The following is a 25,257-nucleotide window of genomic DNA, read 5'->3' as shown; positions in this document are numbered from 1 at the left end:
GTACACCCGAGTCCGTCTCCTCTGAAAGTTTTGGAGAATTAGTCTTAGAGGCAGTCTGTAGCCGCTACTGTAGACCGCAGGGTGTCTGACTCCTAGCGGAGCACGTATTAGCTCAAGTCTGCTCGGCTCCCCCAGGCCTGGCCTCCGCTGTCTCCCGGAGCCCCGGAGCTGTAATGAGAGAGGAATTAGAACTGCAGAGTCCCCCAGACTGGCTTGTAAAGCAGTCATCAGCCTTTGCTTTAAGCGTGTAGTCTGGGATGCAGTTTGCCATGTGTACTTTTGGTGGGAGAAATTAAAAGCCCCAGGTACTATTCATTATACAGCTGGTGATGGAGAATTTTGATATCCTTAAATGACGTTGGTAGTAAGAATAAATGAATATTTGCCATTTCTTGAAAACACTTCTATTGGCATTTAAATAGACTGAGAGTCTGAAGCTTTCCTCAGGCCAGTTTATTGTCCCTAAAGTTTGCAGAATGCCATAATACTTTGGCAGCATTTTCTCCCACGCATTTTGCACCACTGTTTGCGTGTTTATTCTTGGCAAAAAGGGGTTATAACTGGCTCAGCATATTACATTTTAAGTCGCCCCCATGTAGGAGGCAAGCAGCTACCAGGCACACTGGACAGAAGCAGATTGCAATGAGTAGGATGTGACTTTTCCTCAGAGGATGAATTTTTCTATTCTGGAATAGTTACCACTCCTAGTGCTTTTATACAAAAGTGTATCATTAAATGAAATTCTGGCAAGGTGACTATACTTTTAGATTGACAATTTGTATTACCTGTCCGATCTTTGGGATTGTGCTGGCCAGGAGCTACTTTGCTTTCTCTCTGAATTATCTAGCTTCTGACTCATCCTTTTTTAACGTGATGTTGTAAATACTTTGTAGCCAGCGTATCACCACAGTGATAAATCTTTTATTCAAAAGTTATAAATCTTATTCAAAGCTCCAAATCTGAATGTTGAAAGCCTTTTATTTCTAAAGTATGAATTAGAGTTCTCCTTGAAAAGGTCACAATTATCTGAAAACACAGGCATCAGTTATCACTCTGCTATCAGCTTTCCATTACCTGCCTTAATAGGGAAGATCAGAGCAATGGGTAATCTTGAAGATTCTCAATATTTGACTTGAAGATGCAACTAAAAACAAATCCTTCTATAATAGCAGAAAAGTTCTCTTTTTTTCGGCCCATATAGCCACAGTTTCCTTATGCAGAGCAGTGATAGGACTAGATACTGCTCAGCCCACAGTGAGTCTTTGCCCCTCTTGACCCATTGCTGAATTCCTTTAGTTCATAAAAACCGATCAGCAGAAAGAAAATATGTTCATACATTTATTGTTGGAAAGTATAAATGACTGAAATTAACAATGAGTGCTCCAAACTAGACAAATGACAAAGTCCAAAGTCATTTATTCAGTGACCTCGTCATGTTTCGTTTTACTCTTATGGAAAGAAAACATCAGGGCAACAGATGATGTAAATTATGACTGGCATTCATGGGGAAAGCCTGCCTCTCTGCTGGGCCTTCCTGGTGTTGAATACCCTGCAAAGAGATGTGAGTGCATGATGTTTACTAGCTTGTGAACACCTTCGCCAGAAAAAAACTACTGACTTCTCTGACTGACCAAACAACAGATTGACACCTTGTGGTAACTATAAAATGAACGAATGGCTGAATCAGTCCACTCTCCCTTTCTTAAAAAGCCTTTTTTCTCTCTGGTAAACGATACACAACTTTAAGGAGAGGATTTTGTCAGTAGATGTCACAAGGTAGAGGTGTGATAAATAACATTTCTTAAGACTTATAATGACATACAGCATTGTCATTTTAATTCTCCCTATAACTCTATGAGGTGGGTATGATTATACTCATTTTCAAAGGTGGAAATCCAAAGCCACACAGCTAAAAAGTGGTGGAGCTGGGATTTGAACCAACACTATCTGGTCCTAGAACTTTTGACTTTAATTACAGAAAAAGAAAGGACCATCTGTGACCTCTCTAAAATATCCTGTGTGACTGGGGTTTTCTCCTCCCAGGAAATTTGAGACTATTTCATTGCACACAGTCCTGCAGGATAGAGTTGTTGTTGTCGTCGTTTTAGGCAGTAACTCTACAAAGCAAAGTGAAATGCATGTTTCACAGTTATTTGTTTCATTTGAGCTACTTAGGTAGTAGAGCCAGATAATTAATAGACTGTAAAATCTTGAAGTTAGGAATTATTTTTTAAACACTGTGTTGCACCATACACTATAAATTTAGCACAGTCAGACTTAAAAACGTTCACTGAAAGATTTGTAATCCAGCCACTATTAGATTTTTTTTAAACTAGATTATCTGGTTTGGCTACTTCAGGGATCATAACTGGAGAACTACCAATCCCACACTCATTTTGCAGCTCAGGGTCAGCCAGCTATGTCTTTACAATAATCTTGAGAATTGTGGAATGTAAGCTATTACTTTGGTAAACATTTTTGGGTAGCACCTACCTCGTCTATTTATATTTCATTGTATGTATATTTTTTATTTCTTCATAGGAAGGTTGCAGTCACTCCCATATGTGCTTAATATTCCATTTCTCTTAAAAGTATTCAGTCTGAGGTTATGTGATAGTAAATTGTGTGGGGGGGTATTATTTATTAAAAGTTTGGACAAGCTCCTCTGAATATACAGAGCAGTCCTGAAGTGGGGGGAAGAGGCTGAGGCTTGCTCAGGGAAGGCTTCCCTCCTGAGGTTGTGGAGGTGATTATGGCTGCTGTCTGCCAGGAGGGTGATTGAAGGGCCACTGCAAAGCTGTGTCTGAGCAGAGGCTGGAGACCCCGCCCATTTTGTGCTGTCCCTGGCCTGGTCAGTGGTTCTCAGCAGGCACTGCCTGTCTGATCTCTAATAGCTAAGTGGCTTTTGGGGCTTTGCCAAATTTCTGAACCCCATGGGTCCCCATTAAATTTTCAAATTATTTCTCTAATCAACCATTTAACAAATTCATTCTTAAATGCTTGGACTGAAGAAAAATTACAGATGGAACTTATAAGTAAGAAAGCTACATCCTGAAATTCAGCTTTCTATGTTCTGGCTGACTGTGAGCAAGGTTGGTTGGGGAAACAAGTAAGTCTGTACGATTGAGAGCTTTTGAGGGGGACTTTGAAAATATTTTAAGTTTCTCAAGCTGGCTTGAGAAAAAAATAATTGAGGGTCTTCAATTTAGTCTATGGTTGTTTACAACCTATATGATTCCCAATTCTTTCCTTGCTTTGAAATTTTGGTTTTAAATTCTTCATTTTCTTCTAGATGATTTGTTGCATCCAGTCCAAATGAGAAACTCCTGCCCCCATTTTTAAATCTTATGTGAGATCTATAAATTTAGAAGCACCAAAATATGCTTTGAAAAATCCTTGCTTAATTATTTGTGTTATATTATTTATTTATTGAGCAAACCCACTTTTGGAGCTAAATGACTTACCTACGCAGAGATGAAAGACTTTGTAGAGCTGAAGATGTTCTGATAACACCACATATATAGCAAGTTGCACCGTGTGGGACATACCAAAGATGCCTGTAGCATCCTTTCCTTGCTGGGATATAGATGCATTCTCTTATCAGAATTCATCAGTGGCTTCCTGTCTGTACCCCTTCCCCCAAGACTTCTAAAAACAACTTCCTCTCTACTTTTCAATCCCCTTTGCAAATTCTCTCCCCTTTTTTGTCCTCACCACCTGTCATTTTTTCATTCAAGCATTACTTATGCTTCTGTAATAGCTGACTTTTCTAGGGCTTGCCTCCCCAATCCACGTAGACATGACTCCCTCAAAGCAAACCCTATACCTTCATCTCCCTTCTCTCTTTTGTCTCTGCTGTGAGAAATCTTGGCCTTCTGCTGCTCCCTGATTCATTTGCCCCTGTCTCTTTACAACTCCCTAACTTGGTTAGTCTGTTACAAGGTACAGGCTCCTCATCCATTCTCTCTATGAAGCCCAAACCTTTGTCTCCTTGACTGTCTTGCTATAATCCCTGCAGTAGGCTTTCACCTCTGCCCTACCCTGTTTGCACTACATAATTTACTTTCAATCAAATTACTGTCTAAATGATACCTGTAACTCACATAAGTTACCCACTGAAGCTGTCCAGCTTTTTCCTTTTTTAACATTCAGTGTTATTTTGTATTAGTTTCAGGTATAAGGGGCTGTCCAGCTTTAAGTAAGCCCCAGTGAACACAAGAAATAAATAAAGGGGGCCCTTTCTTTGTATATAGAGGTAGAGTGATAAACAGGCCACTGAATGAAAAGTGTGATCTAGGATCCTTTGTCTCGAGGCAGCAGGCTCTTGGTCTAGTGTAGTCTTGTAGTAGAGACAAGGTAGAGTGTGGGCTTTGGGGAAAGATGTCACCACTTCCTGTGATTTAATGCTCTGTAACCTGGGGAGAGTTAAGCTCTCTGAGCCTCAGTTTTCTTATCTGAAAATAGGGATAACCATTGCCTAATGCTATTGTTCTAAGGTCTAAACAAGAAAATTTATGAATACAAAGTACTTAACATGCCTCCTGGTATGTAGTAAGTAGACAATGCCAGTCACTCCAGCTCTCCTTATACAGTAGATGCTTAGTAGATGTTAAAAGGATAGTGTGGATTTAAGACTTGGTGACTGGATTACGTGAAAATCCCAGTTACTAGGTTAAGATGGCTGGATATTGTTGAGTATTCCATGGTTCTGGATGTGTATTATAGAAATGCAAATACCACACATAGGGAATTGCCAGCACATTTCATGCACCCTCTTGCTACTATATTAATGACTTGCTATCCTCACTACTATTAATAAGACTCAATATTCCTGTGATAACAGGATCTTACTGATAGTACGTACTCAACAAATATTGAATTAAACATTGAGTAACATAAAATATTTATGTAAGTAACCATTAAAAGTGTCTTAATGCTGTGGCATAAAAGTGTCTTTCTATAGCATAATAGAAAGAACATGGGCTTAGTTTCAAATACCACTTTGGTTACTTTCTAATAGTATGTAGGCAGTCTACTTCAGGCCTCTTTCCTCACTGATAAAAGTGTGATTTATTAAATACCTGTCTTATTAGAGAGTTGAAAGGAAATAAGATATGAACATCTTTCTCAGCCTTTAGTATATAGTAAACATTTTAAATTGTAGCTATTAGGATGCATTATAAGATATATATGCATATAGTATATATACAGAAAATCATCAACTTAAAAAAAATTAAAGGTGAAATGCAAAGGTAGTGAGTTGCTGGATACAGAAGTTCAGGGTTAACTACAGGGTCCAGCAGAAGTAACGCCTGCTTGAGTGTTGTTGGTACGGTAATAATATAGGTGTAATAACTGATAGTTTTAATTTCAACATTTCACCTAAAATGACATGTGGTGTGTTTCAGTGTGATATTTTACATGCTACAGGATTACATGCTTATGGTGTTGTAGTAAAAAGATTTTGTAATAAATAGGGTCATTATTTGTGCTGGACCCTGTATACCCCTTATCCTATTACAGGAAGTGTGAGTAGATGGAAAGTAAGAGGTCTTGGTTATCTATTTTTATATTACTTTAGGGTAAGAGAGAAAACGAAACAAATTGGTTTCAAATGCCAGGCACTGGGACCATGAAATTATTCTGCAGTAACATATAGACTTAATTATCAGGCCTCTTTGCCAAGGTAAACAAAACAGGGCCACTGGGAAGAAATACTACATTTCCAACTGAAAATGCCAGAGAATGGCTGCTGGTTTCCTAGGTAATGGATGATTGCAAAGAGTATGAGCTTGGAAAGGGGACCCCTCCCCGCAAAAAACTATTTATCCTTTGTCAACAATCTTCCCCCACCCCATCTTATTTACCTTGAACATTCCAGTCATCTCCCTGCAGTGATTCTTACTGGTAAATGAGGGCTCTGAAGCCTGGGGAACCTTACAGCCCAGCTGCAAGACCATCTTCCTGAGGAATCTTCATTTCAAGATAAATGGCCTTGTTGGTGACCTTTCCCAGGCTCCACTGCAATGAGTGATTTTTTAGAATGTAGATTTGGTAGACAATGTGATCTAGGTGAACTGAGGCCTGCACTTTAAGGAAGATAAAATAGGTGCTCTAGAAAATGTGAGTAGTAATGGCATATGACAGTGATTTTTTGTGGTTAAGGTAGTGGGTGGGGCAGCTGCTTATGGAGATACTAAACTTGCCAGTGGAACGTTTTCAGTATATGCCTGGGCCCCACCATGGACTACTAATTACCAGTTTATTCTTTAAAAAGAGCTAGTCCCCCGCCACCACCTCCACCTCCCCAACCGTTAATGGTGCTAAATAGCATTTAACTAGGTGGTTCATGATCCTGGTTCAAAGGCTGGGTCCATTGCCTCAGAGGTGTCTTATTTCTTTGTAAACCCTGGTGTATATGCTGCAAATGAGAATTTCTTCTGATATTTTAATATGTCATGGTGATACTTGTAAGATGTTAGCAAAAAGTTTCCTTATGTGGAATGTCGATGTTTATGCTTACCAGAAATAAAGATTGAGCAACCATGAATATGTAAAAGTGCAAGCATTGTACAAAAATGTTTGATAACTCCCTTTGAATTTAATTCCTTTCTTTACTCTTCATGTATGTGGGGAGAGGACTCTTGGACAAACTTAACGGAAAGTTGCTGCAACCAAAAGGCATATATGGTTAAGATTTGAACCAGACCTTTTTATTTATTAGAGCAATATGCATTTAGACAGCATGTGTCATTAATTTTTCCTAATTTCTTTTAGTTATATGGAAATCCTATGCTATCTCTTATATGAATTAGCCCTAATTTCATGGATTTGTGGTAGTCAGACTGTTTGCTACTCTTAACTTAGCACTTTACCCACCCCCAGGAGATGTGGGTGACTCCCGTACGCTTTTCTGTCCGCAGGCTCTGCACTCTACGGAAAGAATGAGCTTGGATATCCAAGGTCCCCAGCCCTCAACCCCCAATCCCCATAACAAGCAAAGCCAACACACTGGGAAGGCAGCAATGTGGACTGCCATACACTCCAGTCTTCTTGGTGTTCAGTTTTTAGTATCTAACAGTACATGCTAGTAACCTGTCAATGAGGGTTTTTTCGGGGGAGGGTGTTACTAATCTTTTGGAGTATGACTTAAGAGTTTGGCAGGAAATGAGTCAATGGACCAGCAGGATTTCAGTATTATCACAGCAGTATTGGCATAGCAGCCAATACTACTTGAGTGATCCCCTCTTTCCCTTGAGTGATCCCCTGGGATGGAGCATTCATGTTGTTCTTTGATTCTCCAACCTTTTTCACTCAGAGCTAAGTGGGATGAGCATACCCTTATTTGGTGGTCAGGGAAGACAGCGTAGAAATACAGTTAGCCCAACAGCATTCTTTCTCTTAGTAACCCCATTCACTGTGAAGCTGGAATTCTAGACAGTCTCACAGAGGCCCAGATGCCTTTGGAATAGATCTCATTTCCTTGTAAAGACCATCTTATCAGAGAACATGAACACTGACTGAACCAAAAGACTCTTATCTGTACCTACCTTTTTTCTCTCAAATTCTAAATTCAATTAAGGTAGACCCATTAGCAAGACATATACTTCATGGCCTATCTTTTATTTTTGGTTTAATATATACGTGTATATAATTTCTGTGGATATGTATCCATGTTTAGAAAAACCCCAAGAAGAGACATATGGTCTGACAATGGGAAAGATATTTGAGACTGGGACTGTCTTGGGAAGTTCAGGAACACACGGTCACTCTAGACAGTCAACATGAACTGCTCCAGCGATCAGTCACCTGTCAAAGGTGTCATCCCTTTTCCCTCATGTCAGCCTATTGACAGGGAATTATCTAAGAAGCTTTTTTTAAGTGTATGCAGGCAAATTTTTCATTTAGAGTTATAAATAACATTTACTTGTAAGGAGTAAGATGGTCCTTTTCTTTTGTCTTGCAGAAATAGGCATCTGTAAAAATGACAGAAAGTCTATCATGCACTGTGTGCTTCTGCAGAGAACACCTGAGAGTGTTAAGCATCAGGAGATTGTGTTTCAGTTGTTCTTGTTTTAGACCGGCTCGGTAGCACTCTGCCTCATAGCCTGTAGCATCTGCCCAAGCCTCCTGCCTCCCTTATTAAGATCTTAATTACAGACACAGCTTACTTCATTGCTGGAGGGGAAGAATTTAGTTTCTCTGAACTGTGTCTGTTTTCTGGTGTGGCAGGTGTAATCATGATGAGATCATTTCTGGTTTATTTTCTTTTCCTGGAGGAATTTTTTTTGAGGGGGTGGAGTACAGTTCTTAAGACACAATTTCATGAGCTCATAATAGTGCAGTAATAACTGTGCTGGATTTTATAGAGAGCATTTCTTGTGAAGAAATCAGAGCATTTTGCATATATAATTTCATGACTCCTCATAATATTATTATGAAGAACATGTTCATTATCCCCATTTCTTAGATGGGGAACAAAGGCACAAAAGGTAGCATGATTTCATTGTCATTAATCTTCCAGTATGAAGATTGAGACTGGACTCTGTTAATTCAGTTTAGTGTCCGTTCCCCTATCCAGGGTGTCTCAACATCAGCACTGATGACATTTAGGGCTGGATAAGCCTTTGTTGTGGGGGACTGTCTTGCGTATCACAGAAAGTTTGCCATCATCCCTGGCCTCTACCCACTAGCTACTGGGAACACACATAACACACATTTATACCCAAAAATGTCTCCTAACATTGCCACATGTCACCTGAGGTGGGGGGGCAAATATCCCTTCTAGTAAGAATCACTGGCCTAATTGCCCCTACTTCCTTCTGCTTAAAAACAATTGCCTTACTGGTTTGTTGTGCTAGAAGCACAAAAATATAACTATAGAACTGTTTGCCATGATTGTATCACGAGCAAGGTTGAGCTTAGTGTAACAAGCCCTAACCATAAGGAAACTTCCCCTTTTATGCTTAGCACCAACTTGTTCAAGCAAGTACTGTAAAATACGAAGAAGCAGGCAGTCTTCTCCAGGGCGCGTGTAAAACCAACAGGACATAGGAAGACACTTAAAGAGAGTTAAGGTTGCCGTAAACAGTCTGATATAGTCTATAATGCATTTAGAAATGGGCCTTAAAGAAAGCTCTTTTATTCTCTGATGGATATTGTCTATATGTTAGAGCGTATCTATACACCTACCCATTGAACAATTTCACTTGAGGGTTTTCTTCTATTCCATTTGCTCCCGCCATCATTCTCTCTCTTCTGGCTGAGAAGCGGCAGCATCTAAAGTTTCTTTCTATGAAGTTCCTACAATGGTAACAACATGCAGCTGCGTATACCCTCTCAGCCAAGTGTCCAGATCCAGTTCTTAGAATTCTCTGGGGACCTCCAAGTTAAGTGGGACAATGGCAATCAGCACCAAACTAGGTCAAGGGAGTCTAAAAGAGTTCCACTGAGTGTCGGCATCCAAGTCACAGCAGTTGGGTTCTGGTGAGGAGACAGGCAAAGTCACCAGGATGGGCACATATTTGTATTGGTTTTGGCATTGTATTTAGATATTGGTACTGTATCATATTGTGTTTAGATATAACTTTAGACCTTGAGGGCTTCCCTTGGTGCAAATATTTTATTAAATGTTAATGACTTGTGTGTTTTGGCTTTTGAGAAATGATGTTGCTTTGGAAATATACTGTAATATAATGGAATGGAGTCTCCTATTCCTTTATAACAATTCTCATTTCTCTTCCCTAAGTACCTGGATGTTGGAGGGATTTGTCTAGACAGGCAGATAGATGTGAGCTGGTGCCAACACTGTAATGTTGGCTGAAATCCAGATGGTTGTTTTATTGTTAATAAAACCTATCTCGTGGGTGAGTGAGTGTCAGGCCTTCATCATTATATGGCGCCTGTCGGATTTATCTAGGGACGGAACCCTGAAAAGAGTTTGTGCCTGCCCCTTGTTTTTGATCCTTTGCCAATATACTATACTTAAATCTATCAAAACCAGGCAACGTGGGACAAATGCGTATAAATTCCAAGGCTTAATAGCAATAGTACTAAATTCTAAGATGGAGAAGGCTCTCAGGAAGTACATCCTGGTCTAATGGAAAAAATCCTAGATTAGGAGGGGAACCAGATGCTATTTCTGGCTCTGCTGCTAATCTAACAGGAGACTCTCTGGGTTGTAAAACAAGATGATTGGGTTAAAATGATCTCTCAGATCCCTTCTTAGTCTGAAATTCTACTCTAGTTGATTCTGGTCGAGCTGTGGGTGACCTGTGGTTCTGATACCCACTGAAACCTATGTGCCCTTCCACCTTCTGTATGTCCCTCAGGAGTTGCTTAGCTCTGTCTCAAAAACCACACAAGTGTGGAACATTGAGCTCTTAAAGACACAACTATCATTTATGATCAACAAACTTGTAAGGAAAAAGCTCATTTGTTTTTCTCAAATACTGTCAGCCATCAAATTCATCCCCTATGACTAGCTGGGAAATAAGAGAAGGGGACTGTGAAGTCACACACGTACACCCGTATGTGCGTGCCTACCTACCAAACCATTTGTAATTTTTTAATCTGAAACAGAATTTGCTCTAGGCTTCATGGTTAACAAATCCCAGCCTCTGAATGTTTCTGCCCTGTGTCAACCTTAAGGAACAACAGGCGACATTAGTCCTAGTGCAGGAAAAGCAAAGAACCCACCATTTGAGGAAATGCTTTTTTTAACTTAATCTCACATCTCTGCTGACCATATCATGTTACCAAACGTGGTCAGGTAGAAATTTCTTTCTGAGATCCAAATATCTAAATTAATAAACGGCGTCAGATGTTCTCACCAACTCTTAAGTAGCGTTACTTGGGCACATGAACCACCAAAGTAATGCTGGGCTCTGAATGATCCCTCATCAGGTAGAAATAGGTCAGTAAGGAGGAGATGTTAAGATTCCCAAGCCTGGGAACCTCACGCACCACCACACACAGAGCATACCCCGACAGTGCACGCAGGGGCTGCTGCATGCCAAAGACTACCTTTGGGACGCAACTATCTACTGTCACATGCTTTAAGCATCTCGCACTCTGAACTACACAAAGAGAATGCTATGGCCAAAATTTCACAAGGCTGGAAATTCTAAGAAAACTTAAAGACGTGTGGCAGAGTAAATGGCATAAAGAATCAGAGAGGGTCCAGGATCCTCATTTAAGCTTTGTGACTATCATAGGGGGTTAGAAGCACTTTCCGGAAATTGTTTTTAAAAAATTGGCAGAATTGTGGTCCAGGGGCCAGAGCAATCTTTGATGGCACATATTGGACACTCCTCATGTGGTCAGCAGCATAAGGTACTAGTGGGGCCTAGGAAGATCCTGCTGCCACCTTTCTCTGACTAGTTCAGATCAGATGATGGAAAGAACGTCAGACTGCAAATAATGAGTGTTGCTGGAAAAAAACTGCATGTGCTACATATCATATCTTCTAACTCCTGACCTTGAAAGCGTTGTGTCTACCAGTTAACAAGTTCAGGAATATTGTTAATTCAACATTGCAGATCATCCAATGGAAAAAACCCATGTGTAAACGAAAATATTCCAAGAAGTGAAATCCAGATGCTCATGGATATGCATGTTTTCTGACCATGGCTATTTCCTTCTTTTGGGAAATCCCATACCCCCCTATATCCTGAAGGTGATGGTGAGCGAAAGCCAAAGTGGTTTGACAACCCTCAGACAGCAGCTGATTTTTGTCAGTAGGCACAAAAGCACACAAGCCTTTGTCCTCCCCTGTGCCCCCAGACTGACCTTGATGTTCATCTTTTAGCCACTTCCTTTAGGACTGATTTCTTTGACAATGGCCATTTCCCTCTGTACCGTGTCTGTTTCTCATGATCTACCCTGCCCAGACCATGTGTCCGCTGCCTCTGTGTGTGTATTTGTGTCGCACAACCTGCCAGACCCCCAGGCTAGAGTCTGGGGGGTTGAGTACAGGAAAGTCATGGTGTTGAGCATGTGGCAGCCCTGAGGCCATGGTGGGAGCTCCTGCTCTATAAATATAGAATAAAGTAAAAATAATAAGAGGAAGTTGAGCCGTTGGTGATGCTATCAGTCGTAGTGGGGTAACACACCACCCACTGTGTCTAATTTTTCTTCAAAGAACAGCATAGATGGTCATGGAAATTATAAGTCACACTTCTCTGTCTTTGGAATAGCAGATAGTTTCCCTGGAAGTAGAAGTAATAAGCTTTCTTGACATTTTGATAGCAATGGTGGGGGAGGAAAGGCAGGGAAGAGTTGAGGTCATGTGGGAGTTACCATGTGACCTACCCACTGTTCTGGCTAGTTGTACAGTATTTTCTTCCCACTCCTCGGGCATAGTTTGAGAACCAGGAACAGCTGAAACCCTACGTTCTGGCAAAGTAGGAATGTGCGCAGTCACCTGCTTCCAGATGTGGGTTGCTGCATTGAAGGGAGAAAGGCTCTTACAGAAAACATTGTATTTAATCTGGCTGGGATGCTCAGTTCCTTTTGGGCTTCCTGTTTGCTCGGTGGTTGTGGACACTAGATTCAGGCTTCCCATCAACTTCATTATCCTGTTTTAATAGGGAGGGACAGGCAATTTCCTGCTCGCTGTCTCCCATGTTCTCTGGCTCTAAGGCTTGGTGACTTGGACACACCACTTATCTTTCTGGTTCCATCAAATAGAACCAGAATAGTTTAAAGATAAACCATTAGTTTATCTTCCCATGCCCATCTGAAATTTTTGACAAAATATCATGCTGATGTCTCCAGAAAAGAATTTTATCCTCTCTGTAGAGAACCAGGAAATCAGAATCCAGAATCCGCTCCAGTTAGCAAACACTTAGTGAGTATCTATTTTGTTTCAGATGCTGGGCTACACAGTTCTGAAAACGACAAAGGAATAAGGCAGCCTCCCTGAATTTAAGGAGTTCCCAGTCGTGAATGGGATAATACAAGTTACACTATAAGAAATACTATTTAACAGAAAATTGGGAAGAGACCCAATTAGATAGGTTTTAGAAAGATAACTCTTCTTTTATGTGGAAGAGAGTAAATGCAGGAAAACCAATTGGGAAGTAATTGCCACTTCTTCCCCCAAAAGTTGCTGAGAGCCTGAACTAGAAGTGACAGTGAGTAGGAAAGCAGGGTCCAAGCTGACGGGGTTTCAGGTTGTGAAAAGACTGAAAACCTCGGAAGCCACTCTCTCCGCAGCGGTGTGCACACTGTTAATGAAGAAAGATAGAGCAGGAGAAAGGGATTTTTGCACTTGTTAATTTTGAGGTAAAGAAACCCATTAGACAATTGGAAACATGGAATTGGAGTGCAGCAGTATCCAGGCTGGGATTATGGATTATGGATCAGAGTTATCTGTGTCTAATACCAACACCATGGACGAGATTTCCTATAGAGAGTCCTACAGATTTCCTAGGAGCATATAGGCAAGAAACAAGTGCAAAGGAGAGATCCCTTTGGAACATGATCATTTAAGGAATGAGCCCCCTCAATTTTTTTTTGTTCTGTGAACAAGAAGGAAGATGAGTAGTCCTAACTAAGAACAAGAGAAGAGAGAGAAACAGGAAGTGGTAACGTGGAAGCCAGAATAGTTTCGAGAAAGTGTGGGATGGGGATCCATATTGGAGGCTGCTACAACTAAGGTTCCTTCAATTAGGATTTTTAAAATTAAATTCATTGGGGTGACATTGGTTCATATGGTCATTTGGGTTTCAAGTGCACATTTCTACGATACATGAACTGCATATTGCACTGCGTGCCTACCATCCAAAGTCAAATCGTCTTCTGTCACCATGTATTTGGCTCAAATAGGACTCAGGTCCCTAAATGTCAATTTCCAATCCTGATTAGAACCACATCTTTTGTGGTATATTATTTGACTTAATAAATTCAAAAAATGCTATTCTGATTCGGGAAGCCTGAATTCTTATCCCTGCTCTACGACCTTGCCAAGTGACTTTGGCAAATCATTAACTTCTTGAGCCTTGTTTTTCTCATCTGTAAAGTAAAAGAGTTTGACTGTAATTGTTTAAAGTTCCTCTGGCTTTCAGGTTCCATGCCCAACTGTTTGGTACTTTGCCAATCTCAAGCTGCATTTCTAACTGCCAATCTCTGGAGGTTAACCATCCAACTGGATATAGAATTACATAGCGCTCTTATCTCTCCTTGATTTGTTTCTGTGTTGACCTTCCCTGCCATGGAGATAAATATGGGGGTGGGGGGTGAGAAAGAATATATCTGCCTTCCCCAGGTTTTTCTAAGATATTCAGATAATCACCTTCTGAGGCTGTGGCCCTCAGGAATCATACCTTTGCACTGAAGGAGAGTGTTCCTCCTCCTGGGCAGAGGAATTAACTCCTAACTTGCCGATTTATGAATTGCATATGTTCTTTTGAATGAGATGGTTTGTGTTCTGTCTAAAGTTAATTTTGCTGTTATCATCTGACTGAACTCCTGCCCCAACACACTAAGTATTTTCAACAGCCAAGGCCGTGTTTTCCCCCCACTTTTTCATGGATTGTACTTTGCTGGAATCTAATATTTTTTTTTAAAAATTTACCCAGTAATATCATTAGGATTAGTGTTGCTATTGTGCCTCAGAAGGTCTCTTGAATGTAACCAGTAGTTTTATTGCTGCTGTTTGTAGGCAAATACTTGACAAGAAGTTGCGATGCCTAGGACTCATTATTAATTCAAAGCAATGTTGTTTTGAGAGACAATTCTCCTAAATGTAATTGTAAGCAAGGGAAATATCAGATATGTATTAAATAAATATATGATAGCATCAGTAGTGTAGGGTGAACCCCTGACTGAGAACTGAGGGGAGGCAAACAGGGTAGGGAGCTTCAGGCCAAAGTGCCATCCAGCAAATTAAATAAAAAGTAACAATAACTTCCTAAGTCTCTGACAGTGTTAAAGTACTTGACTTTAATTTTCCCAGTAAACCTATGAAGTCGGTGTTATTATCCACATTCTCATTTTATAGTTGAGGAAGTTAAGGCACAGGGGGAGAGGTAATCTGCCCAAGTTGCAAAATTAGGACACCAAGCCCCAAGAATCTATTTATTTGATAGAAATGACAAGAAGAATTAGTCATCTTTTGAACTGCACTGAATGAAATATAATGGAATTGAGCCACGTTAGGACACTGTATACTAGAGCTAAGGTGGAAAGAGAATTGAACCAAGAGACCAGAGTTCTGTTCTCATCTCTGACTCCAACAGTGTGGCCTTAGTCCAATGATAAAATGGGACTCCCCCCTGCCCTAGTCAGTTTTCTTGTCTATAAAATGAGGAGGTTAGGTCCAAGTGTCTCTAAAGGTCTCTGGAGCTGGAATCTTTTGTTTGGGAGAGTGGCTAGGTATAGATGTTAGCTCCCTGTAGCTTACACAGATAGTAAATAACTCACTCCTCTTCAACCAAGACAAAAAATATCTGTCAGTGTAGGAGGTGTCAAGATAGCACTGGAGGGGGGGGGCCTGGCACTAACAGCCATGCCAAACCCTCTTTCTAAATCCTAATCTCTGTAGGCAATAGGGAGGACTGCTGGGAAATCATGCACAAATAGGAGAATTCACCCACAGTGGCTCCATTAGCAAGGACATCAGGCTCTGAAAGTATTCCCAAAGAAGCAGCTCCTGAAGCACTTCTAGACACATTAGCATGCTGCTTACCAGGTGGTGGGAAGGACACTGGGACAGCTGACAAAGAAAATCCAGAACAGCCCTCACACGGGGACTTCTCGCCACCTCTGATCAAGCATGGCCCAGTGCTCTGTGTCCGTGCCCCATGGAGTTCCATGGCAGTGGCCCAGCTCCAAAAGCCTCGACTTATTTATCCTGATTAAGTCTGTAGTCCTTTACCTTTCCAATGTTTTGTTTCCTTTCTTACTTTGCTTTGAAGTCAAGGTGCACAGCCACCTACCCTTAGTTCCTGTAGAACTGGTCTCTACTATTTATCACTTCTGATTTCATCTTGGGGCTTCCTTAGAAGCCGTTTCCAATTGTTAAATGGGCCCCGGAAAAAGGAACAGAGGCTGGGGGCAGGGTATGTGTGTGTATGGCGGAGGGGGGGGGGCGCGGCGGTCAGCTCTCTGTTCTATAATCTCAATACACTCTGGTGGAGTAATTCCCTCAAATCATTTTGGCACAAAGGACCAGAATCTTGTTTTCTGTAATCTATGACTTTTCTTTTAAATTACAGAGCATCCACAAGATGAAAAAAGAGAAACAGAGAAGCTTTTAGGATCATGACACATTCTTAAATGGTTCCTCAAGGCAGAATAGATGATACATGAGTTTATCTTTATATATGTGAACTTTTAATTGTTGAAAGGAACCCAAAGCTTCCTAGAATATAAATACTAAGTAAAATGTTCACCTGGAATGCAAATCCTCAGTTTCCCTTTGGCTTCCCTTACTGCTTACTTGGCTACTTTGCCTTCCTGGACCTCAAAACTTTCAAGAACAAGGACATTAACCTTATCCTTAAAGAGCATCACTAGGCTTCCTGGGTACTGACTTCTATGGCTTCATCTCCTTTCCTCAGCTTAAATAGTTGTATTGACTGAGAGGAGTTTAGTTAACAGAGTAAAAGTAGGGCCCCTTCCCAACCACTGACCAGAGGGGAGACCCCTTACAGAGTACAACCACTCCATAGCAGAGAACCAGCTCACAGAGCAATAGCGGCGGGTACAGGGCACAGTACAGGGGTAGATGATTAATGCATGTTAGTTACAAAAGAATGCAAAGCACCAAGCTCAAAGATGAAGTCCACATTTCTAGAGAAGAAAAAACAGGGCACAGAAGTCCAAATAACAACAACCCCAAGTTCCACTCTTACGTGAAGTCACAAACATGCTCCATGCAGTCAGCAGCCCCTCCTCCCCCAAATGATCATCATCACAATAACATCTATTAGTGTGCCCAGACATTTTAGGGAAGCTCTGGAGAGATCACTTCTAGTTTTCCAAGTGCTTGTGGTGAATTTACAACGTTTCCTGACTCCTCTGTGTCCCGGGAAGGAAAACGCATGTGGTGATGGCTGCCATCATGCTGCGAAACATTACTAACGCCAAGAAATGAAATCTTTGGAGCCTTTGAAAGGCTTCCAAGAATGTCAGCATGTACTGCCTGCCCACTCTCTGCTGAATGCCTACTTTGGCTGTCTGCTTAGTACTGAATGTACCAGACAGGCCTTCATACAAAGAGAGAAAGTGTTTTGGGTCCCTGAAAGGGGAAGGCACACCCTTTCTGATGTGAATGGCGAGACTCTAGTAGTAGGAAATAGTGGCAGGGTGAAGAGGGGCCTTCAGGAAAGGTATGAATAAAAGACCAACAGAGAGAGATGGCATCTACCTATGTGTGATACACTCTTTGTAGCTCCCCACCATCAAATCTGGAGATAGAGACTCCCATCACACTATGCTCCATGCTCCATAATCATGGAAAAAAAAAAAACAAAAAAACGCTTGCTTGGAGATTCTTCCTGTATCTAAGGACCTTGTGATCAACTGAGAATAAAAAATTTTAACCACTGCCAAAGCATATATATGTGTACTGTTGTTTCCATTTTAACACCAAATGTAAATGCCATTTGTACTGTTTGTTATCAGGGAAGTTCTTTAACTCTTCATGAAAAAAATGAGAAATGTAAGTTGTACTACATGTGAATATCTTGGACTATTTTATTCCTTAAGCTGGCTTTAAGAAAGGAAGAAAAATGTTTTGTATATTGAACTACTCTCTGACTCTTTAGCAGTGCTACTCATAACTCCTTGGCACAGCATCTACTGCTAGAGGAAAGCTCTCTTGTGGTGTTTTGAGCTTTTCCAAGGAGGCAGTCTGAGGTCATTGGTGGCAGACACAAAATGTATGTATCTGTCTTTTGTCTGCACCATCTGGTTTTCTCCTTACAGGCTATCGTTTAGATTCATTCTTCTCTTCTTTCAGGAGGTGCGCCTCTCCATAAGAGGAAGGGCTTTAGGTGTTAAAGGGACTAAGCTAATAGTCTAAGATGATTTCCCTCTGTTCTTTCCTTCCTAGAATCTTATGGCAAGAGCCTTATATGACAATGTTCCAGAGTGTGCTGAGGAACTGGCCTTTCGCAAAGGAGACATCCTCACTGTCATAGAGCAGAACACCGGAGGACTGGAAGGATGGTGGCTCTGTTCCTTACATGGTCGGCAAGGTATTGTCCCAGGCAACCGGGTAAAGCTCCTGATTGGTCCCATGCAAGAGGCCTCCTCCAGTCAGGACCAGCCTACTCCTGGACTGATTCACCAGACCTTTGGCCAACAGAAGCTCTATCAAGTGCCAAACCCACAGGGTGCTCCTCGGGAAACAATCTACCAAGTGCCACCTTCCTACCAAAATCAGGGAATTTATCAAGTACCCATTGGCCATGGTACCCAGGAAAAAGATGTGTATCAAGTACCACCATCTGTGCAAAGAGGCATTGGGGGTACTAATGGTCCCCACTTTAGTAAAAAGGTGAGTGGACAACTGACCTAAATTTTACTCCAATTTATTATTGTCCTTTGCACTCAGAGCAATAGAAATGTTCCCAAAATAAGAACTTGGCCCTTCTAAGTATGTCTTCCAAGAAGTAAGTATATCTAAATACCCTAGCTTGGCATTATTTTTTGCATCATTTTTCCGTTCATTGGTCAGCAGAACTTTCTGGAATTCCTACTAGGTGCCAATTACTGTTGATCAAAGGCCATAATAAGTTTCTGTGCCATTCCAGTTTATATGGGATCGTTAAGTTGTTCCTCTCCATGTCTCCAATAGATCTGCCTTCAGATCTAAGTTCTGCACTCAAATAGTTTCCAGTCTTTTCTATTTCTTCCTTAAGTGGTACAAGGCACCAAAATTTTTTAAACTTTTTATTATTGATTATGCCATTATATTTGTTCTATTTCCCCTCCTCCATTCCCCTCCACCCAAATTTTGTACAAGCACAGTGATGCAGCAAGGACCCTCCTTTCAACAAAAGCTGAGTCACAACCCCATTGGCCTGGCTGCACAAAGATCCCACGGGAAGCAGAGGAAGCGAGGAAGCTGGGAGTGTGGGTCATGCCAACCAACTTGTTTTTCAGAGTTGCTAGCTAACAGTTTGACTCATTTAAAACACATAGATACTTGTATTTAGAAAGGAGCCATCCTCTTATTCTTCAAGTAATTTCTACAATAATGCCTGAGCCAGTGTGTGAAAATAGTGGAGCTAAGATATTTGGAAAGGCATCATGTTAAAAAAAAGATGAAAGGTAAGGACCGACCTCTTCAGCACTCTATATGCTTCCAAATGCCTTAGCAGTTTGAGATAAATAGAAATTTGTTAATTGAATGAATTTTAAGCATCTAGTATATTTTGATGCTTGTGATACAGTGATGAGTTAAAGGGCGAATAGAGACTTCATGGTGCTTACATTGTAGTGGGGGAACAGAAGCAAACTGTTCTGTCTGGTGCTGGGAAGAAAATAATGTCATTGAGCTGGTGGGGGTAACAGCCACAACCTGAGATGATGCTTATGTGAGCCTTACAAGGGAGGGCTTTTCTCTTTTATTTACTGGCAAATTCCAAGGGTCGGTAGGTTTGGTGTTAAGAATGGGACAATTTAACAGACTAAGAAAACACTTCTGAATAACAAAAGATGCACCTTCATGCCAGAAAGAGCTTGTTGGCTCTTAAAACACTACATATACTGGTGCAGTGCCTCAAGAAAATCCAGTACAAAATCTAAATTTACAAATCCATGTAAATGAGGAAATATCTATTTGCCTGATAATGGAATCCTGTGTTGTAAAACAGTGAGGGGGATTTGCTGTTGGATTTCTTAAATAACAAAACCACAAATGAATCCAAATTACCTCTTATACCTAAAGTATGCTTTACCAGACAGTTCTCAGAGCACGTGTGCCTAACCTGAGTGTGTGCACATTAGGAAGAATCCCTCAAGAAGTGGTGAACAGCTTTCTGACTTGTGTTGCCCAAGCCAATGATTCCTGTCCATGACACAAAGATAGACTGGCCATGACCTTTCAAAGTCATTACCCCATAGATTTCAAGTTCAAAGAGAAAGCCAAACCAGGCCTCTGTCTCCAGAGAAGAAAAAGAACAGTTGAAAGGTGTAACTATAAATAAATAACGTCTCTAATTCTTGGTCCTGGTTGTTTGCACCTTAAAAATAGCTCTCCCTTCATCTGAGCTAGTATGAGGCAGACAGGGGAGACCAGAACAGGAAATGCTTGGCTGAAAGGTGGTGGGGTCTAAACTTTCATCACAGTTTATTTTGGCAGGAAGGTAACATGTTTTCTTTTTTTAGACTCAACCTTTTTATTTCCAAGTCTGAAAAACCTAAAACCTCAGACTTCTTCCCATTTTATTTGCTGTCACTACACTGCAGATTCACTCTATGACTCTCCATCCTGTTAGGGGGGAGAGAGTCTCACCACGCCTTCCCTTGGCTTGATGTTGGGGGCTAGGGTTACCCTTGGGCACTTGAACTCAATGTTATATTTGTTTGTTTTTTTTTTTTAATTCTAAAGTCAGTTAACAAAAGGTGGGTAGATGATTTCTGTAGGAGGAAGCCAATTTCTGAAAAGGACCCCTGCCAGACCTTTCAGGGAATGCCAGCAGACCTGGAGACTTGATCAGAGCTCAGGAGGAGAGAACCCCTGGAGCCCTGAGCTGCTTTGAGCAGTGGGGGCCTGGGGTGGTAACATGTGAGAATGGGAAGGGCAGGAGGCTCTTTCCTGCCAAACACTAAGTGTTCTGCAGGATATCCTGACCGCACCTGTAAGTCATCTTAGAGCCTTTGGTTCTCTAAGCTGCCTACCTCTGTCCTACTCACTAGACCTTTGGCTTACAAATCCCCCTGCCCATGGGAGTGAGTTTGTCCTCCTCCCTTTCCTCTCCCACTCTTCCTTCTTCCTCTTTTCTTTCTCCTTCTCTTCCCCCCCTCCTCCTCCTCTTTCTCCTTCTTTCCCCACTTGGTTCCCTTTCTTCCTTCCTAGTGGAGATGACTTGGCTGCTAAGAGGTAACTTTAACCTTCTAGGTAATAGCAGCTGTTTTAAAAACTTCTATCAACATCTCCCTCAGTGTAAGCTTCTAATTCAGACATTTTCAGATATCCTAATGATTCAGGCAAAAGCCCCAAGAGTTAATCCCAGTACATTAGGGGGATCAGCCCGAGGGTGAGGTGGGTGAGTTCTCATTGTAGCTTAATAGTCCCATGCCTACTTTCTTTTCAAATATCTCATCTATAAAAGGGTGGTGGACCCAGAACTAGATGTTCTTGGTAGTTTAAACTGTGATCCTTAAAATCTATTAAAGAAGAAAGAGGAGATAGTGGAATCTTGTTCTGAACCACTAAAGTATGGTTTTAAAATTTTAGAGATCATAAGGATCACCCAGAGATGGAAAGAACGTGAATTAAAATGCATATCCCCAGGCCTTTCTGGGATTCTAAACCCAGGCCTGGGGTTCTGCATTTTAGCAAACTCCTTAGATAGTTCTGGGGGAGGCAGTCCAGGACTCCACACTGAGAAACGCTGTGAAGGGACCATGTAGGGGTTGGATTTATTCCAATCTGATTGTGATTCGGGACTTTCCATGATTAAAGATTCCCTTCACAACAATAGTCTGCAAACAGACTATTGGCTTCAGAAATTTTATCCACCACAGTTTTTTCTACTAATGAATCACTGAGGGAAAGAAAAAAAAGTGAATTCTGCCTTCTATCACTACAACTTTGCTCTCTGGGAAATTCCAGCCTCTACCCACCTTCTTGCATCCCATCCATATCAAAAGGCATTTGTCATTCATTAAATCAGCGGTTAGGGAGAGATAATCATATAGTACAGTCCCCACCCTTTCGTGAAATGAGAGGACAACACGAGTATTGTGAAAAGAGAACGGGGAATAGAGAGAACTGGGGATAGGCTGACTCCTGGTTCTGTTTCTTCAGAGCTATTACTCCTCAGCAAGTTACTGAACTTCTGTAGGCTTTGCTTCCTTCACCTGTACATACAATGGGAATAATAATAGGGTTGTTGTGAGACTGAAGTGAAATAACACATAGAAAGGACCTGGCCCAGTGCTTAGCATAGCAGGGGCTTAACAGTATTAGTCCGCCTCCCCTTGTTCTTCTTTCGTCTTCAGAGTTCATTTTGAATTGCATCAGCCCTGTTTGTTTCTCACTATACACCAAATATGCAAATACCTCAATGCCAGCACCTAGGCTGTTCCCTTTGCGTGTGTGGCTCCCTGGTTCTACGAGATTTTTGCACAGAGTGGAAAAGAACTCCCAAAGTTATCTGGAAACCATATACACTGACACCTTTCCTTAATTTCATTGGTCTTTTTCACTCTGGGTTTGTGTGCAGGGCCGTTTTATCCATTAGGCATCGTGGGCAGAATGCCCGGGGCCTACAAGAATGTTTGAGAGCCGAATAAAAAAACTTTGGCTACAAACTATAAAACAGAAAAACTGCAAAATGGAAATTAATAAGCAGACAAATGTGTAGAAAACAATATCATGTCAATCTCGTTATTATATTTAGGCCTTAGGAATATTTTATTACATTTGAAAACAATTTGTAGGTTAGATTTTTCTTCCTTTGAAAAGATTTCTAAATATGTCCTATGATTGCCAAGAACTCATAGGCAATTCTAAATTAAATGAGTTACTCATAGTCCAACAATTTGAAAAGCTGAATTATATTTTTTAAATATTCTCGATTTTTTTAAAGCAGAAATTCTCCTTCATGTGGTAGTATGGTTTGGAGAGGAGCCCCTAACACCCAAAAGCCTGTGGTCTACAAAGGTCTGAAATAGTCTCATTCCTCTGCTTTAGAGATCAGTAAGACTGCCTCTTGGGTTCATCCACTTCATGCTTGATCTTCCTGGGGAGTTATGTGTATTTCTCTGATTATTGTTTGGACATGTTGCTTTTGTTCTAAGTGGTGGGATTAGATTTACTTTGAGTCCTTCTAAAGATGAGTATGGGCTAAATTGTAAACCCCATTAAAGCAGGCAGGGGCTGTGCCCACGTCCTTACTGCTATGGGCCAAGCTGATAGCAAAGTCTCAGTACACAGATAACACCCAGTGAGCAAATGAACAAGGCCAAAGCGAGAAATGAAGCATTTCATTTGAGTTGACCTTTAAATAAACTGAAAAGTGGTTCTGCTCTTATCACCCATTCACCGTCACATATGGTTCAAATCCCATCAGTCAGCTCATTATATTCTGTTATGACACATGTCACATTATACCCGGTAGTTTTCCCCCAGAAGGTCTTGGAGAATGGCACCATCTGTTTTCTGTAATCACGACTCTCTGTACACAAAACGTGAACATCCGAAGCATGACTGATGGAAAGTTCAGCTTGTCTGAAAACTTAACTTTTATGCATTTTGTCCAGTTTCGACAACAAGATCAGTTAATTCTTCTATAGTGACCTGAAAAGGAAAATGACTTTTTTTTCTACTGAGGAGCAGAGCTTCCTCTGTGCATACTATTATTTATCTTTCCTCCTCTATTCTACCTTGAACTCCCATTTATACTTTAAGACCCATTTTAAAGTTCATCTCCTCTGTGAAGCTTTCTGTCTGCACACCAGCATTGTCTCCCTCCTCTATGGTACCAAAATATGTAGTACACATCTCTTCATCTCAAGGGTGCTCGTAGGCTCGTTAAAACTGTAGTGGTCTGCCATTATAATGGGTATGATGGGCTAGTCTGGGCCAAGTAGTGCTTCAGGAATGGCACTGCTACAGGAATAATTCATAAAATTCAGGTAATATTAAGATTCACCTAGACCGGACCCCATTACAGTATCTTCAAAGACCATTCCCTACCTTCCAAAATGGGACACAGCATGTGTGGGCAGGAAATGATTCAGAGATTTTAGCCAGGTCTTCTAGGCCCATTCCTGAAAGGTAACATAAGAACCAGAAATAGATTAGCTACAATGTTTATACCTTCTTAGACACTGAGTCATCATGAATTACACAAACACAGTCACATATGCACACGCCCATAGCCAGTGTTTAAGAGCAGGACTTCCCCTTATTGGGATTTGACGCATTGTGAAATCTAGTTGCCCAGAGCAACACTCAGTTACTGGCCAACTAATTGCTATATATTAGCTGTATGATCTGTCTCCCAACAAGTAAAAATAGATTTAGAGGAAATGAAATTGCCCAGAGAAGATAAACTCTGACTTTACCTCACTTTCTTTTATTCCCTCCTTACACACACATGCACACACACATACATATATACACCCCCTGAAAAACAGCAGGATTTGACAGGACAGAAGGTACCTCTAGTTTCTTTACTTATGAACTCAGTAAAGTACGACCATGTTCTAGAGCTGTACATTTCTGTATAAAAATTGTCCTCATTTAAATAAATGTATTTCCTCAGCACATGACTTGTTGAGCTATGCAGAGAAGTGAACTTTCATCTAAAATCTCTACCCTCAAGATTCGAGGTAAATTTTAAATCTTACACAAAATTTGAAGTCCTTGAGCAGTTCAAGGGCAGGACTTGATGAGCTCACTTTGAAAATGAGATCTCTTCCCAGTAGATTCAACCCATGCCAGCAGAATGAGCAGACTGTAAGAGCTCCTTAAGAGTGAACAAAGGTCCTTTTAGTTTGGTTAGTGCCAAGGCCTACAGACTCAGTTGCAGTTTGTTACAAAGCTCAGAGATAATGAATACGTCTAAAAGTGCAGTTGTAACTTCTTACAAACCCACACGAAAGCAAACAGAGGTAATCTTCCTTTTTCAGTGATTTCGTGCCAAGTGACTGTGCTTATCAGAGTGAGTAGGTCAGATAATATGTGTATAGTATGATGTCACACTAAGTGGCTAATGCTGTATTTGTGAGGGAGAGGAGAAGAATACATTTATTTATTTGATTTGATGATGACATTCAAACTTAATATTGGTGGCACACATCTTTAAAAGTGGTTTTGTTATGAGAACCTTGTGCAAAATGCAGAGCTAGATGCCATCAGAAATGTACTGGTGTCTCAACAGTTGTGCCACAAACTTCGCTGTCAAGATATACTTCTAGAGGTGTGTCTTTCTTAGAAGTTGTAACTCCAGTAATATTTGAAGAGTACAAAGGAGTCCTCTCTTCCAAGGGACCCTAGAGGCGATCAGTTTTTGAAGCAAAGACTCCTTTAGCAACTCCATTATCACATCTGATTTATTTGAATAATTT

At 41.0% G+C, this 25,257-nt stretch overlaps 1 protein-coding gene across 2 annotated transcripts in view; it reads left to right on the top strand.

Annotated features, from left to right (window-relative positions):
* NEDD9 (neural precursor cell expressed, developmentally down-regulated 9) overlaps nucleotides 1-25,257 on the top strand; it is a 180,393-nt gene that overhangs the window by 136,144 nt on the left and 18,992 nt on the right. For both annotated transcript variants that reach the window (XM_037152909.2, XM_037152908.2), the window contains one exon: nucleotides 18,062-18,508. In XM_037152909.2, coding sequence (XP_037008804.2) covers nucleotides 18,062-18,508 — 447 coding nt within the window. The remainder of the gene's footprint in view (nucleotides 1-18,061; nucleotides 18,509-25,257) is intronic.

This window comes from Artibeus jamaicensis, unplaced genomic scaffold, assembly GCF_021234435.1.
Source record: "Artibeus jamaicensis isolate MK-2021 breed Jamaican fruit bat unplaced genomic scaffold, CSHL_Jam_final contig_482, whole genome shotgun sequence".
Classification (NCBI taxonomy): domain Eukaryota; kingdom Metazoa; phylum Chordata; class Mammalia; order Chiroptera; family Phyllostomidae; genus Artibeus; species Artibeus jamaicensis.
This window is presented reverse-complemented; position numbering and strand designations above follow the sequence as displayed.